Here is a 24,030-nt window from a genome sequence, read left to right as displayed (position 1 = left end):
GATATCCAGCTTGCTCCTGATTAAGCCTTCCAGCCTTTGGATGACTGAGACTATGCAATGGGGGCTTCAAACTGCATCAAGGTACAGCAGAGAAAGCAAATATCTGAACCTATTAGAGGGAGTTAGGTGAGCAGTATCATTCATATGAAGACCACCATTTCCTTTCCTGATTAGCAGAGATTTCATTAAAGAAATGCCACTATTGTATGGGTTGTGTCAGTTTTATGACCACGTTTGCATTAGAAATTTTGTCAGATATTCATACCTTAAACTAATACAAGTACATAATATATTGACAACCACAAGTACCTTCGTTTAGAACAGATTTTCAATTAAGCTTAAAGATTTGCACTGGCTTAACCACACCTATTTAAAACAGTGCAATCTCTCTTGGCAGAAAATCTAAAGGTTTTTTTAACACTCTTTGCAAAATATCACTTGATTTTTTTGTAAATTAGCAAGCCTTTTGCAGCACGTTTCCCAGGAGATTTGCAAATCAAGGCCTGACTATTCATTTCACAGAAGCAGAGCTTACACTGGAGAAATGAATATTTTTCAGGTAATGGAAGCATTTAACTTTTGCTCCATCAAGCTCTAGGCTTGGAATGCTAGAAGCCCTTTACATTTTCCAGGGCATAAGGTAGACGCTCTGTGTAGCATGGAGCATGTTGCCACTTGGCTGTGGATGCAATAAGGAGGACATATATTGCCAGGGGCTTCAGAGTGAAAAATTGCAATTCTCCACACTGTGTCAATCATGGACAGTGAAGTCCACTTAGTCAAGTTCTTTTTTTTTTTTCCTCCTTCTTATGGCTCTAAGCTCTTTAAGCCCTCACTGGAAATTTCCATTAGCTTTGTTAAATGCAGAGCTGCTCTGAGACAGGCTTTCCCAGCAGGAATCTGTTCCAAGGTGGACTTTTCCTTCACGCCTCTGTCCAGCTCATGTCGTTAATGAGCTTGAAGAAGATGAAGGGCACAGACTTGCACGCTTTGCTGAGAGCTGAATAAGGACTTAGAGTGGAGCCTGCTAAGTACCAAGTGGCAATGAGTTCAGTAGTACAGCCTCTCCCTCTTCATGGAGCTATGCAGCTGAGGTACGGCCCCTTGAGGAACCTAGGACCAGTCTCTAGGAATTAATGACAAAATTATTCATATGTGACAAGAAACATGAAACAGTACTTACTGCACTGGCTTAACCAACATTTGAAAAGTAAACTGACAAAGCACAGGTCAGCACAAAGTGACTTAGACATCTGGGCAACGCCCCACCTGGAATATCCAAAATCAGGGGTTGAAGAGGAAGAGGAGGAGGAAGAGGAAGAGGAAGGATTAGAACAGAAGTTCTTCAACTCAGCCATAAAAGTAAATCTCAGCAACAAGAAGGCAAGACAACGAAATCAGTTGCAAGCATGATATGGATGTCCAGGAAGGCATAAATAACATTTGTTTACTGTCTTTTCACTTAAGCCATCCCCAATACTGAAGGATGTACCAGCAATGGCCAAATGCACCGCTCTTTCAAATCCTGCCACGTGGAAAGGCCCAACAGCAGCACACTTGTCTGCAACAGCACTGAATTCATTTTTGGTTAAGACATTACTGCTTGCAATCCTTCCCATCTAAAAGTATCAGCACAACCTCATTACTAGCATGTAAGTTTCTGGCAAGCCCATCATGGAGCAGACCTTCTGGAAAGCAAAGCCATACAGCACATAACTAGATGAATATCTGGTTTTCATGCTGCCAAGGCTCACTTTCTCCATAAAATAAGTTACTCTTTAAAGATGATTTCTCAAATATACTGTTCATTCAAGACCATTAAGAGCCATCATATAAACCCAGGTTAGTTTACAAAGGATTTGAATTCCCTATGACAATTTTCCTCCCTTTGTTTAAACTTGCCATTCTTAAACCATTCAAACTGTTTCAAGGAAATATATGGGGAATCACAGAGAGCAAGGTGACACTATGCCAAGGGACAGGAATTCATTGTCCTGGTTGGGAAAAAAGAAGCAGTGCATGGTATCCTGTGCAACGCAATGCTCAGCCAAATTTCAGTTGCATCCTTGTCAGCAGCTCCTTCTCTCTTCTGCCAGTGTGTGCTGATCAGCACAGCAAGCCCCATCCCTGGTTCCCATGATTAGCTAGGCAACACTATTTTGTCAGAATAAGGCAAAGTTTGGCACTCCCAGCAGCTGCCTAGGTAGGAAAACAATCATTTCTAACACCCTAGTTCATAAATATTTAGCTTTCTGTGCATGCAATGAACCACATGCAGAGACAGATTCAAGCAAAAACTGGCTGCAGCACAACCTGTATTGAACCATCACATGGGATTCCTGGAGCAGCTCTGCTGGGCAGTAATTCTCTCTGACCAAGGAAGAGGTGGCAGCTTCACTAGCACCTGCCTATTTCAGAGCACTCCCACGGAGTACAGCCCATGTATGACTAGCTGGGGGAGAGCACGAGGCTGAGGATAGGAATTCCTAACAGGATAAGTCACAGAAGACAAGGTCTGCAGTTTAAGGTTGAGAACCACACAGGTATTTAACTGACGTGTGAAATTATCCTATTCATCATATTCAGGGGAGCAGAAGAAAGGTCAACTTCTCTGAAGCTAGCAGCAGGTGCATTTTTACTGTGTAGATCCCTACACTCAAACAGCTTGCTAATTTTCCAGAATTCCGCAAGCTTCGCTTGCCTGGAAACCAGCAACCATGCAGAAACACATCCTGACACCTACTTGAATTGCCAAAGGTGCTGCAGAAGCAGGACAGCAAGCAGCTTGGTGCAGCTGGTAGCCACGTGCCTGCTTCAGGGAGGATGCCAACTTAACTCAGAACACTGTGCAAGATGACTGGCCCAGTTAAATTATTAGATTGTGCAATCCTGCCAGCTAAGTTAAATATGGGGATTCTGAAGAAACTCCCTTCAAACTCACACCATCTAAATGAGGTCAGTCTTACAAATCTGGAAACATCAGTGCCTAATAACACTTTCCTGTCTCAACAACAGGAATATACATGAGTTTGTTCTGCACAGCAGTGGGCAACTAAACCAGATACAATCCAGGCTCTTGCAGCCAGCGTGCAAGATTTAGATGGAAGGCACACCTCTGAGAGTCTTCTTCCCTAGGCAAAAACGTGACATTTCAGCTCAGGAAGAGTCATATTTCAGCTAAGCTGTTAGAGACCTCAAAGAGAGAGAGAAAAGCTATTAACACAGTAGGAAGAACACAAACAGAACCGTTTCTTCTGATCCTCAGGGTCACTACAGAGCAGACTCAAAATGAGTATTACAGAAGACACACCAAGAGAAAGTAACAAGAGGAATTCATCTTACATTCTTAGGGAGAGCATCCTACGCTAAAAAGATTCAACATGAGTGATAAATGGAAATTAAGCACCAAAACATTGAAAGAGCAGAAGGAGAGATTTTCGTATGAAAGTGTGAATGGTTGATTATCTTGGAACCCAAGTACAACTATCACAGTTGAGAGTACTCGCCTTAAGGGGCATGAAACTACACAGCTAAACCTGTGTTGGGAATAAGGACAAGAAAAGTCTCTCACAGACAACTTTCTTGCCCATGCTAATTCTATTAAAAATACTACAGCTGTGTTTTAAAGCAGCTTCTCCAAGAGCTTTGTCACGCTACTGTCAGCATGACATAGGAATTTGTAACTCACTCCTGAGAGAAAACTGGAAACCCTCTGTTCTTGACTCCTGTGCTACCTTTGCTGTAACTACACATCAACCACATTGACAGTTAAAAGAGGTATATCCCAATTTGGAGTGGCATACTGGAACCATCATTAAATACAAAATATTTGAATTGCTACAACATTGTGAGAAGATGGACAAAACACTCAAGATAGGAAGACTTAGAGATTTTCTCTTGAAACGCTGATAAGATCTTTGTGTATCATATAGTGCAGAATGCAATAGTTTTAACACTGTTAACCAATGTGAATAAGAACATACCCTGCAGGCCAAATACCCTGGAATAAACAGGGCAGAAGTAGACCAAATAAGAATTTCCTGAATGTTTGCTGACTTTCTTCTCACTCAAAAGCTTGCCAGTATTCTACGGTATCACTCCACTTAAGTGACTTCAGCCACGCCAAGTACTACGTAGAGAAATACAGGGAAATAAAACTTTGCATTCTGAAATGTGTTAAGTTCCTTAAGTGAAAACAATTCAGCTTAGTATCACCTTAAACCAAGCTCTAAAGACGGATAACTTGCTTAAATTCCCTTGAAAACCTAAAGCCTTGTTAATTGCTTAAAGTGATTATAGGCAGACTATGCGCTGAATAAGCTTTGAACACTCAGAGTATCTTAAGCTGTTTATGATCTGAGCTCTTCCAGTGGCTTACACAACTTACGATGTTATGAGTCTTCACGGGAGTGCAAATTGCTTAAGCCTTCTAAGGCCTTAAACATCAAACTACTACAGGTCTTGCGAGCCAAACTTACTCTTCAGTCTTCTTTGAACTTTCACTAGAGTTTTAGCAGAAACTAACATTTATGTTGATTCAAAGACTGCAACTTTGAAGTAGGCTTGGTTTGTAGATCTTATGCCAACAAACTTAACCAGGAAAATATATTTAGAATGGGAAAAATCAACGTCAGAGTGTTTAAAATCAGCAAGCATAACAAATGCTTTTTTTCCTCCTCCTTTTTCTAAATAGAATATTGCACTGAACACATACGAGGCTGCCAAACTCTAGAACCAAGGCCTTTACTTGGTCTAATGTCAGTGAGATCCATGGGGCAGGCCGAGTTTTATAATTTTTTCTCCAGCAGTTTTGAAATTAGCTAACTGAAAGTGTTCTGTTTAGCTTGCAGGGGAAATCTGCTCCGTAAAGCAAAAACCCCACAATTATTTCTCCAATTACATTTTGCAGACATTGAGTTGAGACCATTTACAGAATCAGATGGAGTGAGGGTTTAACCAAGGGAAAGAAAATGACAAAAAAGTTGACCGTTTTACTTGCTAGCTCAATTCACCAGTCCTGCTGAAAAATGTATGCGTAAGAGACAACCAATAACTCCACAAATAAACTGGATCAAAGCCTGGAAGATTAAAGATGATCTTATTGGAAAGCCAAGGGGATAAACAACCAAACAAGAAAGGTCTAGTATAGACTGGCAAAGAAAGGTTATAAGAAAGCAGGATGAACTGGTATTGCCAAAGAGGGAAGAGACATTCTAAAAATAAACATGATGAAAATGGTACTAGAATGAAAAAGGTCTATTTATCAGTGAAGCTAAGGACAAAATCAATGAAGACTCAAAGCGGCCGAGATGCTGAATTTTCTCTTTGAAGTATCCACTTAAAATATCCAATGGTGCTTATGCAAATAGGAGTAAGAAGAGTCTTTGGAAAAAGATGAAGCCAGACATAGCAGCTAATTGCACTCAATTAAAAAAAGTTAACTTTCTTAAAACATTCAGATCTGATTTTTAAAGTTAGAAAAAAACTGGGGAAGTGACAAAAGGCCAAAAAAGCCAACTTAGCAGCATTCTTCAAAAAGAAAGCCTTACTCAATTTGACAATTACTCTCTCCTAAGTGTAACTTTTATCCTTAAGGAGAGCGATATAACAAAGAGAAAAAAGAATACATCTGAAAACAATGAAAGAATGAGCCACATGCAGTAGGCAGGGGGGCTTTAGTAAGTCAAATAACTGCATGAAATTTAATTGCTTTTGTAGATAGAATTAGAAAAAGTAAAGGAAGAGAAGGCGGCAGATGTGATCTGCATAGATAGATATAAGTGAAGCATTTAGTACTTGTTCTTAAAGTATACGGCTATGATCTCCGATAAAAAGATTGCTACCCAATCTGAGAACCAGCAAGGTCCTGCAGAAGTGCAGTAACATTATAAACAAACCAGTAAGCAACAGGTTAAGCTTCTTTAACACTGAGCTCTGAACCAAGTTCTCTTTCTCATGGAGGAAAATTAGTGTCACTAACGAGTCAGTGCTTCAGCATATCTTGAAGTGGGTAAAGGAAATGAACTTGCTAATAACTGAGGACTCAAAGCAGCTCTCAACATTTATCTCTAGGATTCACAGACATATTAAATGGAATTGCATGAGGGCATCTTCCACCTAATGCCATCATTCGTCTTGGATATCAGACGCACATTCAGAAATAGAAACAGAAATGAAATAAAAAACAGTATCAGAATGGAGATGCTGTTTCAAGCCTCCATATTACCACTCTACTTCTCATGCATCTGCAATGACTGAGCCTCTCAGCACCCCAGATACCTAGGCTTTCCACGATTTGGAAATAATTCACTTTAGTTTTCACTTAAGTGTACAAATAAGAAAATCCAAAGGTAAGCTTTCAGGATACATCATTAGTGCAAAATGGGCTATCTCATCCCCTTTTTCAGTCCTTTTATCAATCAAAACCACTCTCTACCTTCATTTTAAAAAAGAAATACAACATCTTGTGGTTAAGAGGCAGCAGAACTCCAGAACATTCATTTGCTTACTTCGCCATAGTCAAAGGCTACTGCTCAGATGCTGCCTTTCAAGAGGTCATTTGCAGAGAAGACTCTGACCTAACCCCTCTCTCTAGCTGTCCCAGTTAACGGATGTGAAAGTATTCCCTGTGCAGGTTTGCTAACATCCCTCAGTTACACAAAGACAGACAGCTCCTCCTCCTGCCTCACTGTTAACTCCATCCTCCAGAAGCTATTCTTAAAAGGAAAAAAAAAAAAAAAAAAAAAGCCAAAAAAAAGCACCAGGGCTTATGCTGCTGGGAGGCATCATTGCTAGAGTCTGAGGAGCCTGACGAACGGAATCAGCCAGCAGAGACAAAGGAAATGCCAGGCAGCAGGACAGGTTACCATCTCCCTACCAGCACTGATAACTGCAGACACATTGTTCCCATCCCTAGATAAGAGGATATGCAGTTCTCAGAGAAAAAACCTGGACTGGCATGTGCAGACAATAGCAACGATCCTTTGCAAAGCATAGAAATTTCTTGTGAAGGGAATTTTCACAGAAAAATTTCACGTTAGCGGCAGAGCTCACCACAACGAATTAAAATATGCACACTGCATACCACTGAATCAATCTGAGACTCTCCACACCTACTTCACAATGAGAGAATTCCATGAGATGCTGTCTCTGAACCAGACGCATCTTCAGGGGGTATTTTAATTCCATTACCAGAGGCTCTGTCTGCCGAAGAAATCGTTCCTCTTTCGCAGATGCCTGCATTACATAGCCAGCCCTCGACAAGGTGCCTTCAGCGCTTGGTTTTTAAATGGTATTCTCAGAACACTGGGGATTTTGGATTAGTATTTCTGAAAGCACCCGAGCACTGAGCCCTTCCAGAACCTGCTCCTAACTATGGGGGGTACTCAAGATGAAACGATGAGAAACTGATAAGAGGACCTCCCCCTTTCTCCCATGATAATCTTCCTCACAAGAGAATCCAGCAAAAGGGCAATAAGCAGCATGCAGTCTGCTCCCCCTCAGTTTTGGTCTGACCTCTTCATGTTCTACAAAATATTTGAGAATCCCCACCAAAGATGTTTTTGAATGGGAAAGCTCTTGTTAGAATGTGACAGTATAGGGAAGGTTATGAACGTGAAAAAATCCTTTTTAATTTAGTAGAGGTGTCTCTACTGTACAAGACACTGTGGATTTCATTCCATGTTGCAAAAATCAAAAATTCATGAACAGAATCAAGCCTTAAACTACGTAGAGCCAAGGAAGACACGCATGAGCACTAGCCATAGTTACAATGGAAGTCAGGCAGCAGATGGTGGGTGAGAAAACTTGGAGGAAGTTAAAAAAAAAAAAAAGGACTCACCTGCAAACCACAGACCTGAGTACTCTTACTCCAGCCTGTTGTCACTGCAGTTGGTTAAAAAACAACAAGACAAGCAAGAAGCATCCCCTGAAGACACTTACACTGCCAAAGATCTACTCAATTCTGTTCATTACTGTACATCTTCAGGACTTGCAGATGCTTTTCTGTGTGCCAGCTTCCTGCACTTTGTGCTCTCTCCTCAAGGGTCACTTATACGATCCTTTCCTGGTGACTCCTTTTCTAACTATTTTTTCAAACAAAAGATCAGGCAGACTCATGAAAAGTAAATTGCTTGTCCTGTTGGCCACTTGCAGAGGAAGTTGTTTCTGAAAGCTGTGTTCCTTTCCTACTGCTTTCACACAGGCCAATCCTCAAAAAGACAGTAATCCAGCAGGAAAAGGAGGTCATAGAGACCTGCTCTAAGAGGGGTAGCTTGTTTATTTGCAATCAAGTGAAACTGGCAGCTAAACAAACAGAAGAAAAGAACATCGGAAAGACAGACAGAAAATTTACTCACCAAAATACAACCTTGCCAGGAAGGCATGCATTTTCTGGTTGTAGATTTTGAAAAGTCAAAACCAAAACCACTGTTGGCTAATAACATCTTTTATTTTATCCTCATAGCTACTGTACTGACTCATGAATTCCAATCTTTTACAGACTTCTTTGAGGCCCATTAGGTGCATTTCCATCTGTGGATGAACACTGCTGTCACCACCTTACTTCTCTACATCAGAACAGCTCAGAGAGCCAGCTTGCCAACACCTGTTTAGACACAGACCTTGGTTCAAAATACTGAAAAATGCCTCATGGCTCAGCAATCCAGTCCCACCTCCAGTCACAAGTATCCAATTTATATACTTGTCTTTGCAAACCAGCCAAGCTACCTCTCCAAATATCTGAGCCTTTTACATCCACCCAACCAACTCACAGGCTCTAGCAGAAATCAGTTAGAAGCCTTTCTCTAGTTTGCAGCCATAACCTAGTCATAGTAAATTTATGCCTCTGTTTTCTAGTGAAACTTATATAAACATAAATAGTTCTCCTTTCCCGGACATTTATAGAAGGCTATATAAGCCCCTCCTTACCCTTCCTTTTGTAGGATGAAGACCCCAAGCTGCAGGTTCTGTTAGATAAACCCATTCTACTGATAGTACTAGCAGCCCTTCTCAACTACCATAGCAGTTCAAAGGTAGTTCTTCTGAACATGGATATCTAAATTTTAAACTGTTCCAGCCTATGTATCTAGTTTCTTCTACAGTGATACTAACATTCTGCTACCTTTACTGTTAAGTATCTTGTGTCTCATACTCGAACTAAATTTGTTGTTTTTACAGCCACTTGTATTGATGGTTCAATCATCTATGATCAACTAAAACCTCAGGTCTTTTTCCTCCTCTGTCATTTTAACTACTGAGCTCAGTGTTATTAGTCACTAAGTGCACTTTGTACTATTAAATTCTATCTCATTTCTATAGCTCCAGTCATTTTCAAGACAATCCAATTCTTGTGCAATACTCTGATCCTTCTCTGCAATGACAACGCTAATGTCACATTCTCTGCAAATTTATTCAGCTCCCCCTTACAAGGCATTAGTGTAAATAGTAATAACAACCAGCCCCAGAATAGGTTCCTCAGTAATCTCTTCTGTGACAGAGCCCAGCTTTCAATCATGCCGTATTCTTCCTTTAAGCAGACCTTTACTGGCTCCTTACCAAATTTTGTTCTAATTCTTAGCAATTTAACTAGATATATTGTAGTACCAACATAGTAACTGCTTTACTAAAGCGGGTAACAGAGCTGGAGCAATTCCCTAGTTAACCCTTTAATTGTTATTAAATAAAATTCTCAAGGATAGGTATCCTCCTGCTGTACCCTACATTAGTCAAACTATAATGCATTTGATCCTGCTCTTCATGGTTTTAATTTTCCTTCCATTCTAAACATATCCCGTAAACCTGTATACTGAGCCCACATTATGGATTGCCAGCATAATCTGACCTTCCCCATTTCCAACTGCAAGAAAAACTGCCATCAGTGCTACCCCAACTTAGCAATATACCCCTAAACTTTTGATTTTAATTACAATTTCTTTAGAATTCTGGAATAACTACTTGCATAACCTCTCATTATGAGCCCACGAAGCTTCAAGTTATGCTTTTTCACACGTGTTAGTTTGTACCTTCAGTCTACTCATCTCTATTTCCCTAAACACATGCTTTTCAAACCCTGTATTCGAGTCACAGCTGCTATTCCAACCTGTTTAAGTTATCCCTATAGTACTTGGCTTCAAATGCTTCCATTGTGCATGAGAATAAAGACCCAGGGAATTATAACCATCTTGGTTGTTTGCTACTGACCACTGTTTTCTTTGCCAAATGAGAACAGTGGGGGTGTTTTCAGCAGTGCAGTGTTTTTTTTGATCCCCGCTGTTTATTAGACTGTCCCCATGTAATACTCTGCCAATTGCTAAGTCCTTTATTTAGTATTTCTCTTCCTCTGTATTACTGTGTATGGAAACTACACAAATATTTTTAATCTTTCACCCTCATTTCTCAAGTTAAAGTCATCAGATACACCAATTTCAAACCAAGTCTATTAAGCCAAGAACTACTTAGATGGCATCAACACGTTGGAATTTCTCCTCTTTCTCTGAGGACTTTCCAGGTTAGACCTGGGACAGACATCATAGTTGCAAGCCACTTCTGCTCTGATAGTGCCTTACATATGTGTTCTGATGTTAGAGTTTCAGTGCAAACTATTCATATTAGTGAATATCTACATCTTTATGCATAGATTTTAAAGTCAGTCTAGCTGTTGTTGGCCTGTAAAATGATGCAATCGAGAACAGAACATATTAGGAGTCCTGCTCTAAAAAGAACCCAGCAGTCCATGTGAGGGCTGCAATAATCCCCAGAAGCATCAGTTATTTCAATCCACCAATAGATCTCTAACCTCTGTATTCATCCTATTTCATGTTCATACACAAAAAGTTAATTTTTGTTGGCAACAACTGTTGCTAAGATAGAAATAAGGAGACAGAAAAGCGCTGTAAGCAACTTAGTGAGCTAAGAAAGTTTTCACAGAGATGCTGCAGAAGGACTGAGAGTGCTTCTATAACATATGAAGGGATTCCTGGCATATCCTTAATAAGGGAAGTGCCAATAAGAACATGGCACTTAGCTTGGGGTTACTATATGTGCCAGAATGGATACTTAACATGGGATGCAGCAAGCCTAGACAGCCAGCTTGACTCTACAAACCAAGCTTGACTCTACAGAGGACATTCAATCAAATCACTTGTAATTTCCCTCCCTTTCATTTCCCCAAATTCTTGTCCAAGTTCATCTCATGAGCAATAATCAATAGACTAGATCTTATCACTTCTCTATACCGAGAGTAACTTAGAACAACCAGTGTTTGAGAAGAAAGCCATTTTTCCTTAACAATTCTTCTGCTTAGAAAGTACAGCAACTATTCTTGAAGAAAGCCACTTATCCTGGAAGAGAGTGATTATAGCTTATTCCATAATAATATCTTGTAGAACGTCTTGTAAAAATAAGGCCTTGATGAAAGATTATGTTCAAGAGAATAAGAGGGCTGTTTAAAGAGCACTGGCATTCTGTAGTACTGAAATTGGTCCAATCTGAATTCTAACTGCACATTTCACCAGAAGGCTGTACTGAATTAGTCACTATTACAATTTTACATATTTATTCTGATTTAGGTAGTGGTTCTACACTGACCATATGACTCTTCAAAAGCACCACATGCCTGATCGCATGTACAACAGATGGAGTCCATATACATTTGGTAAGATCACCAGCAGTGCTGCAAGTTTCTAGCTACCAGCTTCTAAGTTACCAAGAACTTCAACATGTGAAGCATAACCTAAATTAATACTGAGATAGCTTAGTACCAGGAAATAACTGAAGTGTTCCTGCAGCGTAAGAAAAACACTGCTCCTAAAGAACTGGTTGCACAACACAATGGAGAAAAAGGCCTCAGCAAATTATGGTGTAGAGAGCCCCAACAACACTGAAAACAATTTAAGTTTCACTGCTCAGGCTCTCAGTCATCCTCTGTGTCACACAACATCTAAGTTAACTTGTGCTTAATGGCAAGTTTACAAAGTTACACACCTCATGGTGCTGTGTAAATAAAAAAAAAAAAAGAGCTAAAGTCTACACATCAAACCATTGTGCTTTCAAGTGAGGACCAAAACAATTCATTGGCTGGCTCATAATTATGACAAAAGCCTTTGCAGTTCATAGAATTTCATGCTTGAACACTGTAATAAGTACCTGGTAAGTCTAGGTCAGCAGCTTTCAACCTGTGGCTGATGGAAACCAAGCACATCTCTAACACCTCAAATTTGCTGTTCTCATTGGGAAGTTTTAGAGATCCATAATCCAAAGAGACAAAGACATCACACTAGGCATACATGAAACAAAGGATCAAGAAAGCCAAGACAGACATAGGAAATAAAAAGAGCTAATGAGATGTACCTCATATGTTGTTTTAGGTTTATAATCAGCAAAACTAACGCTAATTGCATGAGACTGGGCAAATACTTTGGTAGCCCAAAAGGAGTATCAAGGTTACTTTTTATTTTGGGTGGAGGGTATCCTTCAAGCATAATGCTCCAAAGCAGTAAAAAGCTATCTTATTCCCACTGCCCTAAAAAGAGAATGACAAAAGCAGTTACAACTCGATGTAAAGCAATCACTTACTCTGGTCGGCAAATCACCAGGTCCCCTTTATTGGTGCCATATGCCAATCCCAGACCTGGTTCAGGCAGCCAGCGAGCAGAGTTTATGCTGACGTGTCTTCTCTGGTCAGCAGGCATTGGATACAGAACGTTGAAAACTCTCTGAAACAAAGACAGAAAGTTACTTGACAAGACAAAACAAGGCAGGGGAGCCAAGAAGGCTCAAATTAACATTCAGTCTCCCTGCAGCAACACAGCTGGCCAAGGAGACATGGATGTTACAAGAAACTACTAATCCAGCAGCAGGAGTAAGCATCTGCTTGAGAGAGCCACACACGTACCCTAAGTGTTTAGTAGACAGACAGGCACATAGCCACAGAACATAAACAATTCTGCCACCAGGAGAATCTTCATGTCACTCAGTGGGTTGCAGAGCTTAAGTGATGGGGACAAGTGGCATAGCAGGACAACTAGGACCCTTCAGGCTTCACCTCTCATCTTAACTGAGGTGGAACAGCAAATTGGCAAGTGCATGGGCTTTCAGCATCAACAGCTTATTTTTTCTGTTAAGAAAACCAAACCTTACATAAAAATAATATACAGCTCTTTTCTTTTTAAAACATTTAAACGGCTTCCTGAGAATGTTTCAGTTTGGCCAACCCCCACATCAACAGTGCACAAACAAGGAAAATTAACGTCCAGAGATTATGGATACAGCACAGGTTTGCAAGTAACAAATCCCTCAGTTCAGCTTCCCTTCCATCTCTTTTAACTGCAGTAAGGTGGGAGCTCAAGAGCTGCTAAGACCGCAGGCAGTTATCACAGCTGCAAAACAGTACTTCCTAAACGCTGCATTAATACAGGAGAATGAAAACTGCGCACACAGGACCAAAAGCAAGCTCTGTTTCTGGTATACACTAGCTTGGTTTCTGTAGTGCATAGGCTTGAAAGGCAAAAACAATGAAGTGGAACAGATTATACCTATGCAGGCTACTCTCCTACTCCAAGAAGCTAACGTCTTCTGTACAGCACACTGCTTCCCTGCACCCTGCTAGTCAGTGAGCAGCATTGGTATATAGTATAGACTTGGAATCTACATTTTCAATGGGTTTAATCCCTGTTGAGACATGTTTTCATTAGATTTTGTGGTGGGCGGGCAACCATCCATCCATCCCAAAACCTCTCTTCCAGACTCCCCAGAAAACGGGGACGGTGCAGGACCAGGAATCAGGGAAGGGAATGAGAATGCAGGGGAACAAGATGATAAAGGTAGACAGGAATGTGGATCAACCACTACTGCGCTGCTGAGGTAGCTTGAACTAACAATTGATTAGTGGGAGACTCATTGGCTAGCATTACGAACCAGGACTCAGAACAACAGCTTATATGCCTGTTTTTCTCTACAGCTCTTCACCTCCACCTCACTTCTCGTCTGTTTTACAGCTTGAGAAGTTTGAGGCGGAGAACACTTAACTGCATGCCCTCCTGTAGCATAACACCCAGAACCTTCATCTTGACCACTGTAATGCCAAAAAAGCAAGTCAGAGCAAAGCAATGTAACTACATTACGTCCTGTCATCAGTAACACATTTAACCTCTTCTCCGAGGAGGCCGCATTAGAGGAGAAAACATCCTTTAGGATTTCTCTGCGTGACAGAAGCTGGTCACTCTTTGCCCCAGATATCACTCAGCAGTCAGTGCTATTTAGAGAAGCTCGGTGTTTGAAGGAACATGTCCTTTGGGGTTTATGTAGCTCTTACCCATTGCTGTCATGTCTGCCTCATTCTCCCCTCTTGCTTTTTGTGTAAAAGGGGAAGAAAAATATCACCATCAGGCGTATGTTGGTAACACCTGTTGCCATGGAGATCATGGTGCACTCCGAGATGGGGAGACTAGATTTGGAGGAGGAGGGAGGGAGGAGAAGGGGAGTGGTCCTCCGGAGCTGGAACATACATTCAGAATTTCGGCTTTCCAAGTCTCTCAAGAACTGCAAGAGTATTCCGTTATATAAGGATATGATTCTTCAGCAAGTCAGAAAAACAGTTTCTTTTCTCCTGAGAACACCTCTGTAAGGCATCACAGCTAGTGAAGCTGCCTTCTGGAGCCCGCCCTAAACTCTCCTCCCCTGGCAGGCCAGTTGGCCCAGCCATCGTCCCTCAGGCTCAGCCGCTGGCCACGTCAGGGCAGGGACTTGCCAGCTCCAGCTCAACACCCAGATGCTTCACAGTGAATGGCACCCCACGGAGAATGCTGCCAAGGACACAGGGCTGGTCCTGACAACCTGCAAAAGTGTTGGCTAAGGGCAGAATCTCAAAGACAAGATGGCTCAAAAATTCTCCGTAAGATGCTTCATCACTCCACTTCTCCGTACACTTCTAAACAGCTTGTCACGCCGAAGAGCTCCCCTCCCCTGCTGCTTCCCACTCCCACGCTAATGGGACAACTCCATGCAGTGTTAAGGGTGATGACATCCGTGCGTGTGGTAATTAGTACAGAAAAAGAGAGAGCAGCTGTACTGGCATAATCACCACTCGCAGCAGTAACCAGGACCCAGCTAATCAATCTGATGCAGTCATACAGATTGGCTGTTGCAACTGCATCCATTAGCAAGACCCCCTACTCTATCCACAGAGGGGAAAAAAATAAAAAAATAAAGTTCCTTCAACATCAGCAGGTCCCTCTCGTCAAAGAAGGTCAGAAGCCTTCCAGCAAACATTATTCTCCATAGATCACAGCCAATTTGTCTTGGATTTTCTCTTTTTTTTTTTTTTTTTTTCTTTTTTTGACTTTTTGCTTCCATCACTAAATCTTATAAAGTTACTGAGATATTTCAGCCAAAGTAGTCAGCCTGAAATATACTGGAGTGGCTGCACCTCTTTGCCAGTGGGATTGTCCATGCTTTTTAGTTCTGAACTTCTAGGAACAACATTCAAGTTATCACAGGAATCCCATACTAACACTATTCCCCAGTTTCTACGTCAAGAGACTGCTGCCAGCCCTCAAACACTCATAAAACTAGCAACACAAAGGCATAAAGTTGACAATTCTCCAGTTCTCTTTCTTTAGGGCTGGTCCACAAACCAGTTGCAAATCATATGCAAAAACCATGCTGATGTGCAAGAGCTCAAGAACCTGTTTAGAACCACTGTTGTAAACATCCACTGATCTTTAAGGCACCCACCACACCATACCACAGCCTCCAGAGCAGTTACATTTAATGGGGTGGCATTTTCATTTTGGACAGACATCATGCTGCATCACACTATCAGCCCATAATCATCAGCAGCAGCCACAGCAAGCTTCCAGACAATTCACCATGGCCGATGGCAAACTCACCCTCGGTACTGCTGTACTACTAATTCAATATTGCAGAGCCACACCACTAGATGTGGCCACTCAGCATTTTATTAAGTTGGCAGCTGCATTTCATTTGTTTCCAGATGATGTTCTGAAACAGAGCTTTGAATGATATGTTTCTCTAACAATAAACACTGTGAAGTTTGAGGATTGGGAGCTTCACGAGCTGCCCCACAGGGCATTTCAGAGCATCCATGTGGAAGCTTGAGCCCAAACAGGCAACATCAGTTTGGCAAGCTACTGTCTTCTTGGCAATGACAAACATATTAATGTCATTTCAATCAGCAAGAAAGGTCCTGCCCCTTCCCTTTAGAAGCTACATAACCCAGTCTCATTACGCGGAACTGCTGCTTGACCTTTGCTTACATTTGTAGAAAATCCTGTCTCCAGTGACCATCCCATACCTCACAAGAGATTCAGAAGGGACTCCTTCTTTCCCCTGAGTGCAGGGGATGCTGGCAAGGTGAGAAGCCTTCCTCTAGAAATACCCAAACTCTCTAGGTAGCTAAGCTTCCACCCAGAAGGCAACCCCAACACAAAGGGAAAGCAATGCTCACTAAAGAAACAGCTGATTGCTTTCATTTTACATCCCCATAACCATGAAGTGTGAAGAAAGATTTGGTTGAGTTGTTTACGTCTGTGTGCCTGTTTTCAAAGACTGCACTAGAAGCAGCTACTTACCTCTTCCGTGTGCCTCTTCCACCCTCCCTGAACAGGAGTGGGCATATGCATTATCTACAAAACTCCCTGAAGCTAATTTCATCACTTCACAGCCACTTCTACAGCTAATCTAGGAGCAACATTCAATTCAGCAGGGGAAGAAGATGGCTTAGAGAAAGAAGGGCTGTAAGGCAAGAGGAAAAACAAGAAAACAGGCCCTCCAAAGCGTTCGGCAAGCATGCTGTGTGGAGTGCAAAGGCCACCTTAAGTCCACTGCTGCTGCTTCCCCTCCAACTTGTCAGTGCTGGCACATCAGCCCTGCAGCACCTGTCACAGCCCCTGCTTAGGTATTAAACTAAATATTTACTTGTGGCAGAGAGCCAGGAGAGGCTGCATGACAACCAGCAGCCTCAAGGAATCTTTCCCAGTGATCTCTTCCTCACCATCAAGGAGCTGACTTGCAGGGGATGAAGGGGGCCCTGGGCACAACACACATCCATGGAGCTAGACAGTTAATTTGTACCTGCCCTGAAGGAGTAAGAAAACTTTTTGCTGTAAGCTTCTGCTGCACAAAGCCCTAGTTACTGACCTAGTGCTTCCCTAGTCCCCCTCACACTCCATCTTGGGGAAGTTGCAGCTATTTAATAACACTTTTCAAATTCCACCTGCCCACCCCATTTACGGGGTCTGCCAACATTAAAAAGCTGGAGAGGGCACTTGCCAGGATGCTGCCAGTCAAAGCAGCAGGCTGCCCCAACAAGCCCGTGCTGCTCCTGCCAGTTGGCAGCAGTGCTGCACTGCCTGCTTGGTCTAAGCAGCGCCGTGCCTGCAGACCATGTCGTGTGCACAGCCATTTCTTTGCTTGAGGCTTTCCTCCTGCTCTAAGGAGAGTAATGGAAAGCAGGGGAGGGCTGACTACCCCCACTTTAACAGAGTGGGACCCTTCTTCTCCTCGCTGGCACTCAAGGAGGAAAAAACATGTTTTGAAGCCGGACGAGAAGAGAAAGTTGGCACAAGCGTGAAGGAAAACTCAGCAGGAACTCTTTGTGTTTTTATCTTTTTAAATTCAATAGAGACATTTCTGCTCTCAACTAGATGCATCTCCTTTCAAGATGCCAATAAATTTCAAGCCATTACCTTTGCTTAGCCAAGGCAGTAAATTGGGCTGTTAGATCAACCTTGATAAAGAGTGTGTGGGGAGGGGGTGCAGCTGTTCTCCTGTTTACATGGGGAAATCTCATCATCCGTGAAGCTCCATCCTGACAGGTAAAGGGTGAGGAAAGACTGGAGCTGACGAGGTGGGTTTATCAGGCACCAGGCTAAAATTTAATTATTAATTTCCAACTGAGTCGATGTTGTCACCAGAGGCTGTGAAAACACGCAGGAAGAGAAACATGTAGCGTGCTAACCCCGACAGATCACAAGAAACATTTAAGGGAAACTGTGCAGGGAGGTGCATGTAAGAAGAGATTGCTAGAAACTAAGGTACAGAGGGAAATCTGAACACAAAGATGGCAAGAGCATCAACTGCATCAATCTGAATGTCAAACTGCAGACATCCTGCAAGGGGCTGACTCTTCCCTGAGAATAAAGTGGGCACAAAGCTACTGAACAGGTCAAAAGGGCAAGCAGATTCCACCTACAGAACCACAAGGAAGAATTAAAGCCTTCTCCCTACCCCCAAACTGAGGCTGACTGTGCAAGCATGAAGACCTGGGCCCCTGACCACCTCACGCTTCTCTGTCCTCGGGCTCTTGCATCCTTCATCTGTACAAGTGTCACACCCTGCTTCCCGGACAGCGGTCTCTCTTACTGGGGGACTAGCAAAATCCAAAGCTTCACAGCCACCCTGACCTGGGTTGCAGAGAAAAAAGGTTCAGAAAAGAGTAGTTAACAGCAGCAGCTTTAGATCTGTGCAGGCACAAGATACAAGTGTTGACAGTACAGCTACAGCTATACACACACAGCACAGATCAGCAAAGCACTTTTCATATGGATTCAGGTTATATCACCACAGCAATCACAGGGACAGCACAGCTTGCCAGTGTAACTGCAGCTATGCTTGAGCCTTTAGCCTGCACAGATACCTCACTTGATAATACACTTTAACAAATAAGCTACATGAACCATGTAATACAGAGGCAGCCTTGAAAGCATGGTCAATTCACAGCACTGCATTAAGTTCACTGAAAGTACACCGGAAAGCAATGCCTTCATTCAGTTTGAAACTAGTCAATGAGCATTCAAACAGTAGTAGTAGCAATATGTTGAGAACTGCACTCGTGCTTTGCAGAGCAGCAGACGACATGTAGTGACAGGATGAAGGTACGAGCACAACAAAACCAACAGTACAACTAGGGCTGTACATTATTTTGCATTTCCCCATCTGCCCTTCATCTTTAGCTCCACAAACTGGCCTTGAAGTTTCAGAAGTTTCAACTCACCTTTTTTAAATGCAAGCACCTTACTGAGACGGAACACCTAAAGCAATTCAGGATCTTTTTTTTTTTTCCTCCTTACTCACCCCAAAAGGGTGTTACCACTGAAAGATCTCACCTGGTATACTTTGATGTCAATATGTTAACTAGTTCACTTCTGACACTAGCATACCAGGTGAGAAGCTGCTGTAAAGGATCCACCACTCTTTTGAAAGCACTGTATGTCCTCTGCTTCGCTGCCAGGAAGCCACCTGCATCACTGACTTCTCTAATGCTGCCAATTACTTTAAACAACTCGGGCTTTTTAAGGTCCAGAAGTATAATAAGAAACAGACATCCTAACCTGACCTCCTTAATAAATAACATTATCCCCTTTTTGCTTAGATTATCATTCTTTACTCCACCTTCTATTTATGAATTTCATGAAAGCTGCTGAAATGCAGGCTTACGCTATGCACTGCCATCAAACCCAGAGACCTCTGCAGCAGAATTCAGGTCTAGCTTGTCTAAAGCAGAGGGCCTTGAATGCAAAGCAACACAAATACTCCATGGAAAAACTGACTGGTGGTTCAGTACATTCATTCATAAGACAATATACATTCATCTATATTTTGCAATGAGGCAAATCTCCCTTCTGTTTGAAAGGAGTCTCCTTTCTGCGTCTTTTTCTCGGCATCTACAGATAGGTATGCATTTCCCATGAGCAGACAGGAAAAGAAAAACTGCTTTTTTGCTCCTAGTCTCTTCTTATTAAACAGGTTGTTCCATGCTGTGCTCATCCCCTCCCCCCAGAGTTAATTCCTGCCAACAACAGACACGTCCTTCCATTAGATCTTCTCCGTTAAAATGGAAGAAGCAAAAATAATGCACTTATCTTCTCGGATTTGTCAGTCTTATCCTCAAATGGATCTTATCATCCAATGCACAGCACAAATAAAATTTCTTTCAACTCCATTTATCTTCTCCAGATGCAATAGGATCACACATGAAATTCTTCTTCATTCTTTACTGATGCAACAAACCTCTGCCTTTTTCTGCATCTGTTGCCAGTGTGGAAAATCCTAGCTTTGCTTTCTGAGCTACAGTGAATTAACTGAGAACTAATCCTTTATTTTCAGCAACAATTGAAAACCTTAACTGAGGAGACTTGATCTATTTCCTAAAACGAGTCAGCATCAGAGGTGCCTGTGGATGGACCAAGAAACTTTACAGACAGATAAAGCATTGTTGGTTCTTCTTGACCATTCTTGGTCACATAGCTTCTTGTTGATCTTTCAGATCAGGCGAGGTCTCGTTACAGCACACCTAGCCCTTCCTTTCTTCAGGCTAGCTATTAGCATTAGCACCTGGTACTTTATCTCACAAGCCTGCCATCCAACTACTACTGGGAAGCAGCTTTAAAATAACTAAACATTAACAAGAGCTAGGTCATATAAAGAAGCTCATCATTTTAGGTAACAAAGCTCTCACCATGAAAATAATGCTCTTGCAATGAAGCAGCTCATTCATTTGCTACCAGTCTCCCAAAGGCTGCGAAACCAGAGTAATACCTCCACAAAAAGCCCTTTAGGGGACTGGTCCAAGCCTGGATCTGAAATTGAGGGCTGAGTAAGCAAGAAATTGCCAAACAAAACAATTGTCCTTTCAATTGCGTGTGTGTGGTTGGAACAGACGAAAGGACAGGAACAGGGATGCCGAAGGGGGTGTTAGCATGACAGAAGATAGATACATATATATTCAGTGCAGATGCAAAAGTCAACTGAACTGTGCAAACAGGACTGCGCCCCCAGCTACTGCTGTCTCCTGCAAAAATCACTGACAGCTGTCAATGCTGGAACAATCTAATAAAAATATGGTCAATTCTACAGCAAAAGGAATGACAAGCCCCTTTATTTTTGCCCGTAACTCAAACTGCAAAACAAAAGCACTACTTCTGAATTCCCCATTAAATGTCACACGGAGACTGTAACAGCAAAATCTATGATATGTTAAAGATCTAATGACAAGAGCAGAGGTTTTGCGTACAGCTGCCATTCCACCCTGCTCTCTCTGTCTGCTGAGCCTCCACAGAGCAGCATACAAGATCAAGTGTCAACAATATGTTGATGACAGAGCTATATGCACCTTCATCTGGGTGATAAGAGGCTGTCATCCAGCTGCCTACACGTCTGGAAGGAATAAATGCTGGAGAAAAGAGCTTAAATTTAATTCAAGAAAGACAGTAGGAAGAAGTACTGAAAAAAAACCTTCATGAAATTGCATACCTCTTTCCCAGCCTATGTTGACTTTAGCACAAATCTGGTAGCAATTTACCAAGGCTCCCTTTCCCCAAGCTGATTTTGGCAAGATGACTGTACCTAAATAATTTCAGATGTGGAACCATCTTTGCCATAATTATTTCTGTCTAGTTAAAACTATATTCCCAACTGCACCAAAGCAAACAGCAATTTCTGTGAGACACATAGATCCACAGCCTTACCTGAACTGCTAGAGCTCTGCCTTCCTAGTTCTGGACCCCACATTAAACAAAAGGTCTTGGCTATCATCATCAGATGCCATGAAGTAAACGCGTCCTGAATAAATGTCATTTTCCTTTTCTTCACACAAGTTTGCTAAAAACAACACCGCTCACTTATTTAAACATTGTATAATATACTAACACAATATTTTCTGAAGGTAACCTAACGAATTAAATTTCTACAGTTCCTTTACGTTCTGCCTCAGCAGCCTTTGTGCAAACATGGGTGAACCAGTCAAGACAGCAATTTTATTAACTCTTCAAACATACCATTCCCGCATCTATACTCCAACATGCACATCTGTGCAATTCTTCATGCCATCTGCAACACCAAGGTAGCGATGCACTTTCTGATGATGCTGAATACAGTTCTTATTTACAGCACCCTATATAGGCAGTGCTTCCCAGCGTGGGTTTTGGATATGCTGTTTTGTTAACGATAATTGCTAGAATTGGCTGATACACAGACCATACAAAACTACTTGGCTTCAAGCAGACTATCATGCTCCTTTCTGTATAAAAAAGAGAGATTTCTCAAATCAGTAAGAAGAGGGTTCTGCCTCCGTGCCCTCTTCCTAGTACCAACAAGTACAGTCAAACAGTCCGTGACCATTTGGAATTTCAGTTGTCAAAGAAGCATCTGTGTGGCTGAACATCTGTTGACAGCAAAAAATATATTAGGGCAGGAATTGGATGTATCAAACTCAGTTCTATTTAGAATTGTCAAATGCTCCCTCTCTTCACCTGAAGATACAAATCTCTCTCAAACAGAGACACAAGAGACCACACCAACAAGCATGCTTTTTCAGTAACATAGCAAGAGGTTGGTACTCTTTCTTGCAAATTGTTTGTTTTCAGAAGTGCATTAGTTCATATGAACTTTTGCAAGGGAGATAACTTGTTACAGTAAGCAATCTCCATATATTCTCATCCATTTTCTTTTCACACTGTAGTTTTATCAGAACCCTCAATATCTTGTGCCCCAGAGAAGCAAATGAGCACAGCCATTTGCTTTCAGGCTTCAAGCCCCTTCACTTACAGCTGCAGGAGCATTCATAACTCACCTATAAGTCAATGAGGTGTGGCAGTGCCACCACCTTTGCTGCTTATACCGAATACATTTCGTTGACACTTGCACAAAGCTCAGAGCACTCAGTAAAATTGTGCATCTTCTCAAATGCTCTGCGCGTTGTCCCAGTTAAGAGTTAATACACTGAAAGAAACCTTGGCTCTGTGCTGACATACGGTGTGCCTTTCTGCTTCAGACCCTTCTTCCTGCACTATTTGGAATTCTCCTGTTTACAATGGAAGTGCACACATATCCCGTTCCGTCCAGGCTACTGAACAACCATTTCAACAGGATGTTTCCCAAATGCTAGTAGTCTCGTCAAGAGTTAAATATGGGTCTCCACAGCCCGTATTCCTTCTAGATTCAAATCACAAAGCAATTATCTGAGACAGGACTTGGTTATGTCATCTTATCCCCACAGATTGCATGATTAGCTCTTCAGCTCTGTGTCAATCAAATTTTTCAAATCACCTACCTCACTTTGTTTTCTGTTTAAAAAACCCTTGCCAAGTTACATTTTAATTTGAATTACAGTAATCACATTTTTTTTGATTTCAGAGTTAGCTTCCTGTGGGTAAAACACAGAAAATATTAAACATAGCAAGGGCATCGGGATTTGTGAATGCCAGAAGCAGAGCTACCTGCTGGCCTTCTTTCTCACTAACATCCACTGCTAACAGACCCAGAGCAATATGATCCTCACTCTAAGTTTCTAAGGAATTTCAGCTCCAAATTCCTAACATCATATTATTCTATGTTCTTTAACGTCCATATACTCCTGGAATCATTCGGAAATCAGAAGTCATTCCAGACCCAAGCAGCTTGAAAGCAGATCCTCCTTATTCAGAGACTATCTCCACTTAGAATTTCAAAACAGGCTGCAAAACCCTGCATCCATTCTCCGAACTTCCCACCTCTGAAATTCCACTGTCTCATGATGATTCCCAGTACCACTGCTACTTGTACCACCCCAAGCTAGAGATCTGCTAAAAGCAGTTCCTCCTTATATTCTGCAGCTACAAAGAGATTTCAGAGATGTTAACTAGACTTGTCAAACAAACAAACAAAAAAGGCTTACGCATACTACTCTTGTTAAAAGTTGACTCCACTAACAAGCCTTTTAAGTTTCAATCTGAAAAACAATCTTTTTCTTCAGCAAAGCCAGGTTTCTATTTGAAATGCTAAGCATAGCAAATCTTAAGGGACTGAGCAGAGAAAGCATGAATCTCTAGCTCATGATTCTACCATGTTTGATGACAGTCTAGTACTTTTATTCCACTTCTAAGCACAACTCGTAACAGTCAAATCCTGTGTTCTGACCCATATAACTCTGCCCAGATTCTCCTAAATGTTACGAGCAAGATGTATACAGACAAAACACACTTCTGTAACCAAGATGCTCCTTCGTACAACCAAGAAGTGCTGCAGCTCTCAGAG

General features: G+C 41.9%; 1 protein-coding gene across 3 annotated transcripts in view; it reads right to left on the bottom strand.

The window, feature by feature from the left end:
* AMBRA1 (autophagy and beclin 1 regulator 1) overlaps positions 1 to 24,030 on the bottom strand; it is a 130,576-nt gene that overhangs the window by 15,492 nt on the left and 91,054 nt on the right. For all 3 annotated transcript variants that reach the window (XM_040557763.1, XM_040557764.1, XM_040557765.1), the window contains one exon: positions 12,574 to 12,713. In XM_040557763.1, coding sequence (XP_040413697.1) covers positions 12,574 to 12,713 — 140 coding nt within the window. The remainder of the gene's footprint in view (positions 1 to 12,573; positions 12,714 to 24,030) is intronic.

The sequence above is a fragment of the Cygnus olor genome, chromosome 5 (genome assembly GCF_009769625.2).
Source record: "Cygnus olor isolate bCygOlo1 chromosome 5, bCygOlo1.pri.v2, whole genome shotgun sequence".
NCBI lineage: Eukaryota > Metazoa > Chordata > Aves > Anseriformes > Anatidae > Cygnus > Cygnus olor.
Note: the sequence above shows the minus strand (reverse complement) of the source record. Positions and strands in the feature narration are given on the sequence as shown.